This window comes from Ambystoma mexicanum, chromosome 5q (assembly GCF_040938575.1).
Source record: "Ambystoma mexicanum isolate Mex_15411 chromosome 5q, UKY_AmexF1_1, whole genome shotgun sequence".
NCBI classification, from domain to species: Eukaryota; Metazoa; Chordata; class Amphibia; order Caudata; family Ambystomatidae; genus Ambystoma; species Ambystoma mexicanum.
In genome coordinates this window covers 926,827,445-926,842,499 of record NC_090933.1, presented here as the reverse complement: position 1 = coordinate 926,842,499, position 15,055 = coordinate 926,827,445, and the positions used below count along the sequence as shown (strand labels likewise).

Genomic DNA, 15,055 nt, shown 5'->3' with positions numbered 1-15,055 from the left:
CTAGGTTGTTCGTTCCTCCCCCCCCCCAATCCCCAACCAACTGACCAACTAACTGACTTGCCTCTAGATCTCCTAGAAACTTGCACCTCAACCAGATGCCACATCACACACTGCAGCCTCATGTCTACCAGAATCACTTTTACATTGTGAGGAATCTGAGGGTATCCTCATCCCTTTCCTTGGCAATGCCTCCAGCCAGGGAAAGGCTGAAGCCAACTGGGTTCTGACCCTGGGGATGGATATGTGAGGGAGGACTACCTGGGGGGGGGGGGGCGGTAACTTGGGGACAGGAGGCGAGGTACCCTTAAGTGAGAGACCTTATCCCACGTTTCCCTTTCATAATGCATCTTCCCTTTCCCAAGCCTTTGTAGACTACTGTCATTCCCACCTACATTTTCTCAGTGAGTCACCTGCTACAATCCACTAGTTAAGTACTGCGACAAGGAAGAGGCAAACGGGATCAATGCATAATTTTCCCATTGACTCGCACAATCACCCACATTAGTTAGGTTCTGGGACGATGAGAACGAGGCAAGCAAGAGCAATGCAGAACTCCCAGGTAGTGAGTGGTCTAGTCTTTTTTGGACTAACCAACTAACCTGGTGGGAGGTTTAAAACTGAACAAAGAAAAAGGTGTTGGCTGTGAAAGCAGGTCCACAGACTGCTGGAGGAGCGCAGACCCTTACTGGAAGGTGGCGTGGCAGAAGAAACACTTGAGACCACCAGAGGGATGCAGAGCGTATGCAGCGGGAAGCAGAGCTGAGGGAAGCTGGAAGCCCCTGGCAGACTGCAGAGAGGAAGCAGTCATGACCAGTCGGAGGCAAAGTGAGGCGCTGCACGAGATAGAGGGATTGTGACGGTCCGAAGCCTTGCTTCATCGCCGTGCTCAACAACCAGTGAATCAGCGTAGAAAAAGGGGACACCGGGCATGCCAGATGGGCTTTCAAAACCGTGAGGACATTTTGTTTTTGAATACGGATATGAATGAAAGCCATTACTTTTGATTACCAAATTAAAGGAAAGATATTAAAGAGCAATTGTGAAACCATTTAAAGACCCCATGAGAAATGGAAAGGACTTTTCGGAAAACAGCATTTTCTAAATCTATGAAGGAACTTTTAGTTGAGAGAACAAGCATTGGCAAAAGCCATATGAATGCATGAAAGCAGTAACGGATGAAAGCTGGCAAAGCAGCAGTATTGTGTATACAAGGAACTGATGTAATGTGTATCGGTTGTGTGACCTGTAATGGGGGGGACCCTGTGGTCTGACAATTGCTCCTAGATCGACGACACATACCTATGCAAAAGCCACTCCGATAACGACAGAGAAACCTGTGGTTGATGTTTTGTGTTTCAAGTCAAGGAAATTTTGCTTTGTGAATCCTGTGAAATGTACCTTTGTGAAATCCGTGAAAAGTAACAAAATCAGAGGAGCTGGAACTTCTACCTGAGAACTGTATTTTTAGGAAGTTGAAGGACTTGAAAGCTTGCATAAGGGAACCCCTTTGAATTGGGAACTGTCTTGAAGTTTGGGGAAGAGAATCCATTGACATTGTGAACTGTCTCGAAATGTGGAAAAGAGAACCCTGTTGCAAGCCCCGAGCTGGGAGAAGCTCTGAACAGTGATTGAACACTTATTATTTAGATATTTAAACCCGTACACATTTTTCCAAGTAACAAGTGAGTGCCAGGTTAGGACTGGACACAGACAACTTTTAATTTGGACATTCTGACGCAGACTTTACTTCGTTTTTATAAGGTAGGGAAAGTTCCCCTTAGATTAGGGCAAGTAAGGCCTTTTTCCCAACCCTATTTTCATTTAATAAATGTTTATACCAACACTATACATCTCTTTTCTCTATCTATTTCATGAGGCCTTCACGGTTGGCCATATTAAAGCTTGCATCTATACCTCTGTCATAAACTCCAACCCCCAAGCCCGTGGCTAACACTGATTTGCAGCCCTGTGATTTATCAGACCTTGGGCTCTCTCCTCTGGATACAACATGTACCCAAGTTTCATAGAGCCATACCAAACCTCAGGACTCTAGTACTTCCGGCCTGCATTTTGCAACTTCCTTTCTCTATTGCACTAGCAACTCCTGAACTCCTCTTTTCTTGAAGGGCCACGTGCATCACGGCCACTAAAATGGCAGAGGTGCACTATAGAAGACCACTTCTTTAGCACTTTTCCAAAAGAGACCTTAATTTGTGCCACTATGCTCCATATTAATATTTTTGCTTGTATGCCTCTTAGCATAGAAGGGGATAGCCAGTAAGTGCATTGCTCTTATGAGGGGTTCCTTGACTTTTAATAATCTCCCAATTTTTTAAGTTTTTAGAGCTTATGCAAGATGTCCAGCAATACGGATGCATCCAACTTGACCTGTGCACTATGGATCACCCAGAACCAGATTGTGAAGTACTGGTCTCTGTGGGCAACGGGGAGCTACACTGCTGTGTAAAGCTGTCTAACAACACAACAAAAGACATTGCGTTTAAAGTCAACATGATACGGTGCTGGCAGGTCACATTCCTAGTAAGTGTCCTTGTAATCTATTATGCTATCTTGACCTCACAATTCCAACCACTCCTTATTTTTTTGGTTTCCTAATTTGCTTGCATATTCTCACAACTATTTTCCCACTTCCTTCCTGAACAAAGCAAATGCATACCATTGGTACAGCATTGTTTTGCATGGTTTTAGACAGTTGGGCAAAAGGGGAACAGGACACAAGCACGATGAGCAGCAATAGGGAAGTTTAGCTACCAAATCTGTAGTGCATTCTAACTCTGCAAGGAGAACATGGAGAATGGTGTGTGAAGGAAAGGTGCGGTCAGGCTGGTGAAGCCATAAAACACCAGGTTTAAATGTTGCACACATGCTAGAATTTCACTCTGCACAGTCAGGCGAGAGGAGGGATCATTAGAAGATCTATTACAACATAGTTATGTTTCTGGACGAGGCGCTCAAGAGGATTCAGGTCTGGGGAATGCACCAGGGTAATATCGGGGCTTTTGACAGCATGAGTAGTGCGGCGGGGGGAATGAGGTGCAGGTTAATGATGGAATACAAAGCAATGGGACATAAGTAGGCTAATAATCAGTGGGGGAAGAAAGGATGAGCTGGAATGGAAGAGCCTTAGGCGTTATTGTCAGCGCTGACTGGGAAGATCACATGGATCTGGCAGCCCACATCTCTGTAAATGATTTTCTTCCAATTGTTGTCCTTTCACTTTTTACTACCCTAGGGAGCAGACTTGGAAGACAGAAAACCTCCAGATGACCAGAAATTGGAGCTTAGATTTGAATACAATGCTGCAGGCACTTGGAAGTGGATCGTTATTTACACCAAACAGGTGCGTCCAAGTACGATAGTGAAAATGTAGCAATATATTTGGGGCCGCTGCATGCTTAATCCTGCTTCTGGCATCTGCAAGCTTGTCCTTGTATATATATATTTTTTTTTTCGTCATGACCAACATATTGGCTCTTGTTTTTGTGGTTAGACCATGCCCTCGACACCCATTCCACCCTACGTTAACACCAAGAGGAAGAGGTTTGAGGCAGCAATCATTAAGCTGATGAAAATTACTAGGCCTTGTATTTAAATCCTAAAGGAGCCAGGTCACAAGGCCTACAGCAGGATAATCAAAGTTACAATATGATGCCCCAAAGCACAGTTGGCGTTTTGTCCACCAACATCTTAATCGCTGATACCCGATACTTTCTCCCAATTGCAATAGGGTGGACATAATTGTGCCATATGCAATGCTCCCGAATTATGCAATGAAAGTCTTTCATCCACGGAACAGACAAATTAGGAGAAAAACCCAATCTGATCCAATTTATGAAGCACTCAAAGGTTTAAAAAAGAAAACATTGCTTAACAAAAGAAGGTTTTTGGTTTGTCCAAAATAATTGTGGCGCATTACAAAGTCCAACAGGACTGTTTAAGGGTTTTTGGAAATGTTGTAATACTTTAAAAGACCATTCACTTTCTATTTTTATTGATCAGGGAATCGTTGTAAACTGTAATTTTATTTATTTTTTAAAGTAATTGCCATCATTGTTGCAACAATTACTAACTTGCTTACTTAATTCATGCAGAATAGTCCTCTGGCGTGAACTAGCCTGACCCTCCAGGCACTTTTTGACTTGATCAGGCCTACATGAGGGACAGAAGGCTCACAATGATTAATTCTGAATCTAAGTTCCTTCTAGTAGGAGGAAAACCTAATTTCACTTGTCATTTCTCTCTTGATTAAGAAAAACTGGCACAAGTAAAGCACATTATGTACCTAGGAGTTGTCTCCTCTGTTAATTTAAATGGCTTCTCACACATTTGTAAACTCACTACGACTATGACTTGGGTGAACAGAGCAAGTATGCAGTCAATGAATTAGATCAACAAAAGATAGAGGTGACCCTATGTATCACTTTGGCCATTACAGATCAGGTATTATTCTTATGCCTATGTCAAGTTTCCCAACATTGAATATTCATATTTTTAGAGAATCCACACCGATGAGCCTCCGGAGGTGTCCTCAGAGGAATAATAGTTTGGGGTTCAGGCTTCCTATGAGTGGGGTCTAAACACATGGGTGTGAGAACCCACCTTTGTGACTGGCCAGGCTGGATGCCAAAGAGATCTCTTTCCACAATTGTCTGCTTCCTGATGTCCTTCAACTGGCCTCTGCATCACAGGAGCTTGGGGAGCTTCTGGGGTTGGAGCCAGCATGTTTTCATTCTGTTTATCAACATTAAGTCACTGCTGTCTAGTCACAAGCCGAGTGGATGATGGCTCCTCACTGTTCTCATGCTATCTCAACCACCTCTCAGAGTGAGGCAGGTGGTTATGTTGGAAGGATATTCTTTGGTGGCCATTCCTATTGAGGTCGCTGACGGGGGGGAACTCTCTCAGCAGGTGCTCTGATGAACAGTTGGGACTCCCATTTGTTGCTTGTTATTCCTCTTCCCAGGCAGTGGACTAACACACAATTGCTAGGCTGAAGAGCATGCAATCTATCCATTACATTGTAGGGGTGTTTGCCGCTCTATGCTGCCTTCATGTGGCTGGGCAAGGTGGTGGTAAGCTTGCCCCATTTGATATTAAAGCTGCTTTGCAAACATGGCATAGTTCTGGCTGCATGTTCCATCTGTACACACTCCAAAATGCTGTTCCACAGGCAGCCGGGCATCCCTTTGGAACATCATTTGTACAGTTGAAAGCATGGATGAAGGCAGCCACATGCTGACTCCACCTGGTCTCCTCTGGCTGCAGGTGGCCTAGCACCACCAAGGGCACATTTCAACCTCTCCACCTGGGCCTCTCCCTGGGGGACAGAGGGAGTTGTATTTGTCTGATGGAAGCCAAACTGCTCCAGCATTTGCCTCATGAGTATCAGCTCAAAGACTGTCCCTTTATCTGAATGTTTTCTAGCAGGCCAACCGTAGTGCACAAAATAGTTTTGCCACAACAAATGGGCATCAGTGGTGGCATGCTGGTCCTTGGTGGGGAAATACCTGTGCAAACAGAGTAAAGCGGTCTGTCGCAGGTTGGCCTGCACCACATGTCGATCCATCTCCTTGAGGAAGTCGATAAAGTCCATGGGCCTGGAACTCTGCAGGTGATGGGCATAGGATGCAGGATGAGCTTCTATCTTCCAGTTGACACCTGCGCCTGGTGCAGTTCTAGCAGTAGTGTTCCACATTGGCAGATTGTCGAGCCCAGAAAAATCTTTAGTGGACCCACTCAAAAGATGCCTCTGTCAAAATGTCCATGCTGGTCCCAGAGCGCATACAGTACACGTTGGCAGAATTACCAGGCAATGTAGTACCCAGTCTCTAATGTGACATTCCTGAAACTCCACCCTTTTGCACAAGTGTCTTCCAATACCTCACTGTAGCATATTCATGGTCTCCTGGGTCCGCTCTGAGCACATCTGCTACTGTGGTCTTGTCTCGAAGGAATGGAGCGATGCTATGATCTGCTAGTTGGTAAAGCCAAATCTCATCTCTTGTCAAGTGCAGTAGCCCAAGGTGCAGTAGACTGCTTGTGCAGCTTCAGTGGGTGATGCCAAGCAGTCCATGCCCCTCAATCTGTCTGGTTCCAGCTGACTTGCTTTCCTGATATCTCTGAGACCTGCTGCAGACCACTTCTTCCACGTGGTGGATCCAGCTTAATTGCCTGTGTGAGCATGAGTCCTTGGAGAGGGAATCTGTATTCATGTTGGTGAGCCAAGGTCGATACTGTAGTTTGAAATTGAACATAGATAGTGCAGTGGTCCATCCGGGACCTGGTATCATCCAGCTTCACCTACTGCAACACATATGTCAGGGATTTTTCGCCCTCACTGTGAAGGTCGAGCCATACAGCTAATCCTGGAACCTCTCTCTAATGGCTCACTACAATGCCAGAAACTCCAAATTGTGGACTGGGTAGATCTTTTCTGCTGCATGCGGAATATCTTACTGTTTCCTGATATAGAACAGCTTCCAGTTCCCTCCCGACTTGCATCCAGATGCAAGCTGTAAGGCTGTGGGGTATTTGAATAGTCCAGGACTGGTGCTGTGGTGCTGGTTCACTTGATATCTTTGAAGGCCTTATGGCATCGGTCTGTACATCTTTCACCCAAAGGTTAGGGGGAAGATCTAGCTGTTCAGTGTTGCTGATAGTATTCCACTTACCCTTCTGGGTAGGCTGATGTCCCTTGGTGAAGTCCACAAGCGGTCAGGCAAAGTTGGCAAATCCTGCAACGGATCTCTGGTAGTAGGTGAAGAATCCCAGGAAACTATGCAATTCCTTCAGGGTCTTAGGTTATGGCCAGGTGAAGGGGTATCCATCTTTGCTGCTTCCATGGCGATGCCTTCCATGGAGACTGTATTTTCAATTTATCTGGTAAAATAGGCACTTGTCCACACTGATCTTTAGCCATTGATCTGACACAATCTTTCCAATGACTATTGCTACGGTGGTCTTGCTCTGGGGGTATACACCTTACAAAGTGTTCAAAAAGTGTTTTTATTGTTTCTTTACAACTTAACCCCCTTCCCATCCTCACCAGCAAGGAGCAACAAACCCTCCCCAGTAACATCAAGTCAAACCCTGACAACCCTAGACATTAGAACTCAGTAGTTGCTGTGGCTTAAAGCAGTTCAATCTCATAGAGCCTAAATGTTGGATTAGCAAGTTCTATCTGCCATCCCATTTCCTTTGGGTACCTTGTGTCAAGGCCTTGAGTTTCTCCATGGCTATTATCTTCCACAGTTTATTCAGCCATTGGCCCACCGATGTCGCATCTTGCTTACCCCACATCACCACAACCAGAGGCTTTGCCTCCAAAATCATGCCTCTGAAGGCGCTCGGGTGTGATTCCATTCCATCCCATCCGCCCTCTGAGGCTAATCCCAACCTGAGGAATGCCAGGCGCAGCTCACATCTTAGCCCCCCGACTTCGTACATCACTCCCTCAATGGGCCTCCAGAGCCCAACCAACCTTAGGTATGTCCCCTTGATGTACGTTAGTGTACCCTCCTGCCCACATCCCCTCCAACATAGTTTCCTGACTTCAGGCCTAATTGTATGCAATTTGTCGGGGTACAATACCACTTATGCAATATGTTAACCTTGGTTTCTGTGTGCTGTGTACATATGGCCCCCTCCAAGCATAGCTGTAAATCATTCCCATTCTTCTCAGAGATCCTCCTTCCCATTTCTTTTTAAATGGGCAGTTTACATCTCCCTGTGAGTCCATAATGCACTTTTATATATCTTCCCTATCAGGCACTTCAAGCTTGTCCATTCTTGGAGCGTCTTCTCCAGTGCAGTTGGCGGTCTAACCGCCCCCCCCCCCCTCCTGTTTGACACTGGAGTGGTGCAGCCAATGTCTGATCTGCTGATTTTGGAACCTGACCCCCTTCTGTATCTCAAAACTCATTTTACATTGGTCAAAAGACTTATGACTGTCACCATATCTCCCTACATCCCATTTTTCCCATTAGCTAAATACCTTTATCCCTAAGAGCGGGCGTGAAATCTGGATCATCATGTATTGGTGTGAAAGGCGAGGGGAATGTTATTAAGACCCCCCATTTTGCTCACCTCATCCCAGGCCTCCAATGTACCTCTTGATATCCCATTTAAGTATAGTCCTCTCGCCCGCTGCAGCTTCCCTAGTCATGGCTGTTTACCATGGACATATTTGATATTTACTCAAAATGTGACTAATCAGAATTCAAACTCTTGCTCGAAATTGTGACACCTCAGGGCATTCTCAAATATGAAGAGAAGTTGGATCATTTAGCTTTACAAAACTCAAAAGCATGCATTCATTTACACTATGGTTTCTATCCACGTAACCTTATGTAGGCAACTGGAGAAATGAAATGATTACCTACCTTACCTCAAGAAAGGGTGGTACAAAGATTGCCTTAACAGCACACTATGGACTTCAAACTGATTGCCAGCCTCTTCTTCGGCTGTCTCAACATAGTTTTGCACCAGTAAAGAGCTTGGATGTCCCGATTAGAGCACCAACTGGCCGCTGTGGAAGTATCTGACTCCCCATTCAGGGTACATTTTCGACACAACTGGGCATATTCTTAGAGATTCGAATCAGCAGAAGCATTGTTTTAACATGGCTCGACCAGTGACTTGAACTGTTGAGACCCATCAACTCGCTTTCTTGAGCGCAGTATTCACAAAGAGCCCTGTTTTGAGGTGGACTACTCACTCACCACTGAATTGGTGTGATTTGCTTCGTTAACACCCATCAACCACAGGAAAACACGTAGAAGCCTAGCTTGATGCTGTCGAGCAATCAAGACAAAGGATGAATGTACTGTGCAGGGGCCTTGTCTGTCACCCAGGTCCACTTTTGAAACAATCGTGACTTGCACCTGCTTCTCTACCTTCTTCTTCAGGAACATTAACATTGTTTCCCAATTTGATTGCCTTGAACACCCCAGCTCACCTACCCAGACTTCCCTTTTCAGAACATTGTGTTTTCTTTTATAGGGGTGGGTTTTGCTAGTGTTCTAGTTAATTGCTTGCATTTTATTTAAGTATTTTAATTGAACCTTGTTTGGATATTCCTTTTATTTTGGAGTCTTCTACTATTGCGGTTTAGGATTCTCCTGTTGACTGCTCACCTGCTTCCTGGAGCTATAGCCTACCCTGGCCTGCGCTGCCCCATAAGGCGAAGGAAGTAAACCTTTTGTGCTGTGCTGTTTCTTCCTTATGACTACGATCACGGCTAGTTTAGTAGTACGGGTATGAATAGGCGGTTTTATCTGATCCTGCAGAGCAGTAGTCACTTTATCAGGCAGTTAACCTAAAAGTTAAATTAACTGCCTGATAAAGTGCACCCAAGGAAGGGCTCGAACAAAGGGAGGGAATCCACACTATCCCAGACGGACATCTGCATATGCCAGGTGACTGCAGCCTCCATTGGTGAGATAGAGGCATCCCGTGGCCAAATATGACCACTTTGCCTCGCACACAGAATAGTCATATGACCTCCTCAGGTCTTCGCTGCAAATTCCATTTTGTGGATATGGGGGAGAGAGGTGTTAAAATGGACCCAAGCCAGATCAAATGGTTTCCAAGTGGTGGGAGCCTTTTTATGAAGGGGAAAGGCACCGGCAGCCTAGCCACATGATTCACAGAGTGTGTGGGTACCTTCTCACAGATTGTGGGCTACCTCTGTCATGGGAGTTATATGGACTCTTACGGCAAAGCACAAAAGCAGCCACTTGTTTGGCCGTCAGGTTAAGTTTGGTTTGTAGGAAAAACTAAACCGGCAAAGAGTTCCACCAGTCAGTCAGGGACCCTTCACAGGCTTTCCAAGGGAAGCCTGGCAAAGACAAAGTAATTAGAGGAACCTCCCCCACACAGGTAAGTAGAGGAGCAAAGAGAGGACAGGTAATCTTGTTCAGGACTTAGGAAAGTACAGCCACCATGTTGGGTCAATGGTGACCCTTGTGGTCCCCAACTGCAGCTGCCATGACAGCCTGAAAGAGATTCACAGAAGGTCGTGTAGGGGGTGTGTTGCCACCAGCCTGAAGGGGAGAGACTTGTCCCAGTGACCAGAGGGTTGGTGGGAGGGGGGGGTGCAGTGTTTGCCCTCAGTGCTTCACAATGGTTCGGGTGTGCTGGTCTTGTGGGGGAGGGTACAGGTGAGATGGGTGGGTCTCCTCTGCCTTTGCAACAGGGTGTTGACTAAGGGGAAATAAAGAAACATTACAGAGGAGTAAAATGTAGATGCCAGAAAAATTGGCGGAAAGCATGACTCCAAAACAACATACCAAGGGGAGGTAGAAAGGGTTCCCAGGATTAGAATGGAGGAAGGAATGAGTCAGTGTGGAGGGGGGGCTTCCACTCGATTGGGAGAATCGGACAAAGGTACAGGAGTCCAGTTGGTGGTGGGGGACTCAAAGGTGGAGAGAGTTTCACTGCAGAAGGAAAACTGTGCTCTGGTAAAAACCCTACCACTGCTACATTACTACCACCCTCTCTTATTATATTGTCCTGCACTCTGCTCGTGGATTTGCCATTGTATTGCGCTTAGGTAAATTGTCAAAGTTAGCCCATTTATTGCATTTAGAAGAAATGTGAAGACCAGCACATGCGTCACACACAATAACATTATTATGTTAAAGGTTCTTATACTGCGTACTGTTGCCACCTGCATGGTTTCTTGGCACGCTGGCGGATTGTAACGCAAGGGGGAGATGAGGGTAAGTTAGTAGGACTGAGTGGGAGAAAAGAGCAAGAGAGCTATGATGTGCTGTTGGCAGCTTCAGTTCGGTTGATACCGTTCACCGGGCGTAGGTGTGTTTTTCGGTTGGTAGCCGCCATGTGCTGTTTGGCAAGGCTTTGTGTGTTTTTTTTTCATTGTGGTGTAGTAAAGTGTGGGCGGTTTATTGTGCTGTAGATGTATGTTTGTGTTTAGTTCTGAGTTGGAGAGGTGTATGCAGAAGGGTGAGTTTTTTTTGTAGATTTCCCCCAGAATCCCCTGGATTCAAAGCACAGTGGTGGTGGTGGCGCACCTAAAAATGGGGACCGTACTAGTGGGAAACCTAGTGTGGTGCACTTTGACTTGGAGTACAGCTGTAATGCGAGAGTAGTGGTGGGGAGCACCTTGAACTGGAACAGTGCTAGAGGGGAAACCTTTAGAATTGAAAAAACAGTAATTGGAGAAACACCTAGAAGTGGAATAAAGCAGCTAAGGGAAGAACACCTAGGTTTTAAACATAGCAGTATGGAGACCCCTAGAACTGGGACACAGTGCTAGAGGGGAAAACACCTATATTTGAGATAGAGCAGTGAGTAGAAAACGCTTAGATTTGAGATACCTGGCAGGTGGGCGGGGCACAATTTGAGATGCAGCAGTAAATGGAGAACCACCTACAATTGGGACACATCAGTGATTGAAAAATGACTTACTAGCTGGCTAAAATCAGTGTGCTATGTTATGTAAGATAATAAGAGTGGTAGGGCTGTACTGGAATAGTCATTGCTGTACTCCCCACCCAGACCACACTTGGCTTATCAGTCGCTGCTGGTTGATGGCGGCAGGCTTCCCAGGCAAACACGGACTAGAGCTGATTCTTCAGGAGCTGCCCTTTGCCTTGGTCCCTTAGTTGAGGGCTGCCCAGGCATAGGCTGCCCTGAGAGGGTGACTTAAGTGGTTCCCAGGCCCAATCAAGGCTCGTGGGAAGGCTGCAGGAATGGGAGGGAACATGGAGCAGGCCAGGCCGGCGGCACACAGGGCGAGTGCCCAAGGTGGCGCCGAACTTGCACAAATGAAAAGTAAATTAAATAGAAAACAATGTGCCACCACATAAAAAACGATGTGCCACCACATAAAAAGCACATGGGGCTGGATTGAAGCCATCGGCACTGGGGACACACTCGGCGGGGTCTGCAGGCTGATGGAATATTATGAGTATAGCATATACACCGCACTTGGATGATGTATACATATATATAGACAACCATGTATTGCACTCACAAGCTTTTTTGAGGGTAGCCAATGTGTAGTACCTAGAAGACCTGTGAAATTAGCCTATGTATTGAACCCAAGAGAACTTTCACGGATAGCCAAGGTATTGCTATTAGAAGAGTCATGGTGGTTGGCCTATGTAGAACAACTCGGAAGTATTGCGAAGGTAAAAGTACAGCACACATCCTACAGGCCAGACAAATTACAGGCAAAACACACATCCAACATAAACATTCACAAACCGCAAATATTCCCTGACACTGGCCCTCATCCCTCTGGATACAGCAAGCCGGTGCACATAATCAAAAACTCACTTCAAAAATCGACTTGCACAGGACGCCAGTGTCTCCTGGTACCCCAAGAATCAACAGAAGAGCTCAACTTCGATCCTATCCCTCTTCCCTCACTAATCCCCCCCTCACCCCCTGTCCTTTTTCTTACAGAGCCATGTGAGCACCTGGAGACTATGGCAATGGTAATGGTGCCTGGTATAAGACAACTTTACATAACACCACACCTAAGAGAGCAAGATGACAGCACCATGATTCAGCTCTTCTTGGAAGTCAGTGGGAAAGTTCAAAGTAGTCTGTTTTTAAAGATCCAGACTGAGATTAAGACGGACATCAAACTTCCATCTTCATCGCCTCTACTAAGCACCCCAATCTATCCAAATTCTCTTTGACCTGTCTGCTGCCATGCCTTTGACACTGTTTATCACTCTGATCTCCTTAATACTCTTTCCTCTTACCTGAATTGAATCCTACCTTACACCTCGCCAATTCTGTTTCCTGTAGCAACAAAACCTCACAAGGCTCTGTCTTGGGTCTGCTCCTATTTACTCTCTACACCTCTGCTCTTGGGGCACTAATCTCCTTTGTGTTCTCGTACCAATTCTTCACAGACAACACCCAAATCATCTTCTCTTTTGCTGTATTAGCCTCTGATCTCCATCAAAATTAATTAAATATTGCATAGGTTTGCACTCTGATGTTAAATTCTACCAAAACTCTTCTTCCCTTCCAAAAGCTCTCTCTCATCTCTTCATCTGCCTATCCAGTTGCTACCTGACACTCTCCTCCTAATCTTCTCCAGCTAGAAACCTCAGCATCCTCTATTACCCTTCTCACACCTTCTCTCCTTTAATCTCCAAAACTGGAACAGCAGCTTGCCTCAACCTCCTAAATATTAGGAAAATCAGGCACCTCCTTTCATTCAACACTGCCAAGCATCTCTTAACCACTCTTGCCTTCTCTAAACTGGACTACTGTTCCACCATCCTTTTTGGTCTCCCCAACTACGCTTTCTGTCCTCTCAGCAAGATCATTATCTTCGCTACCAGGACTCTTTGAACTCCCTTACTTCACACCTACTTCCTCGTACTGTCACCAGGCTGGATGGCTGACGATGCAAAACGTGGACAAATTTCAAATGTCTTCTCCTGGTTCACAAATCTATCCACGGTAAGGCACCACTGTATCTATCCTTCTCTACCCTCCTCTAAAAGCCTCCTCGTAATCTCTGCTCTGCCTTCTCGATTACCGTTGTCTCCGTGCCCTCTCTGTGCTGCCTCTTACTTCTGTTCTTTCTCACTTCTTGCTCCATTTGCATGGAATTTTCTTCCCCCCAGACATCACCATCCACGCAGATCTGTTAAAAACCAATCTAAAAGCCTCCCTACTCACCTCTGAGCTACCCTCTTAACCTACCTGTCATCTGCCTGCTAGCTAACCTGCCTCTGTCCCGCACTTCCTCTGCCTAGTCACCCATCAGGGTCACATCCACAGCACAGCTGGCCATACCACCTACCTGCACTTAATGTCCAATGTTGGTTGTCCTTCATCTATGTATGTACACTTATGTATTGTCCCTGGTGACTGTTCCATTTACTCCCCTCCACAACCTGGTGAGAATATCCCTCAAACTCACCCCATTGTAAGAAGCTCAATACTTCCCATTAAATCTGACTTCTTATCTAGTGTACTTTCTTTTGTGATCAAGAGAGCATTGTTCCTCCTGTATATAAATACCCTTTTTTTAAAGGCTGCTAGAAAATAAGTGGGGGTTAGGTGAGCAGATTGCACTATATAACAGAGTGCTCCAAAGAAGAGGGGAGAGACTGGGTTCCCGAATTAACTGGTGGTGACAATTCAGGATGACTGGGCTGAACTACAGGGCTTGGAAATCATAACTGATACTTAAGGAGCAGCTGTTCTAGCTTTCTAGATCAAAGTAAATTGCTTTCTGTGCCTAAATATTGCATTTGGCCAATTGTTTCAAATTTTAAATTGTATGCAGCATAATGTATTTTGGGGTAGAGTTCTGCCAACTTGCCCCTTTTGGTGCCTTTTAGGCTTTTTAAAGATCCTCTTAGACTACACTCTCTAGGAATCTGAGATTTGGCACGTAACTGGATCACCTCATTCCTCACTAACAGACAGCAAATCACCTATCTCCCCCTTTCCTGTCCACACACGCCCAGTGAGCACTGGAGTACCCCAAGGCGCCTGCCTTTCACCCCTTCTCTTCAACCTTTACATGTCCCCTCTATCAGGGACAGCCTGACCTGCTATACCTATGCCAATGACGCACAAATATCAACCTCTGATCCCCAGCCTGACCTAGCAGCATGTCGCACAGTCATTGATCTTTGGATGACGAATAACCATCTCCTTCTGAACCCAGAGGAAATGGAGATGATGGTCTGTGGCAATACAGCTCTATTCATGCAACCTTCTCCCTGGATTTAATGCACAGAACTACAGACCCAGGGCCTAGTAGCACTTAAGTTCAAACAATACTTATCTCAAGTGTAAAGTGAGCAGTATCCGAAGTTACACAAAGGACAGCAACTTACTATGGTTCAAACAAACACTGACTCAAGGTTTCTGAGTAAAAGAATATACATTTATTTACACATCAGTTGTAAAACAGTTCACTAAGTAAAGCAGCAGAAAAATCACGCTCTTAGTATACTACACAACACCTGATGAATTCTGAACAAGTTAAACTCAAAATGAAGTGTGAGCAAAATAGCACTCCAGCAAT

The 15,055-nt window shown here is 45.6% G+C and overlaps 1 protein-coding gene across 4 annotated transcripts in view; it reads left to right on the top strand.

Annotated features, from left to right (window-relative positions):
• SNX31 (sorting nexin 31) overlaps positions 1–15,055 on the top strand; it is a 397,776-nt gene that overhangs the window by 296,543 nt on the left and 86,178 nt on the right. For all 4 annotated transcript variants that reach the window (XM_069621443.1, XM_069621442.1, XM_069621441.1 and 1 more), the window contains exons 10-11: positions 2,338–2,541; positions 3,254–3,361. In XM_069621443.1, coding sequence (XP_069477544.1) covers positions 2,338–2,541; positions 3,254–3,361 — 312 coding nt within the window. The remainder of the gene's footprint in view (positions 1–2,337; positions 2,542–3,253; positions 3,362–15,055) is intronic.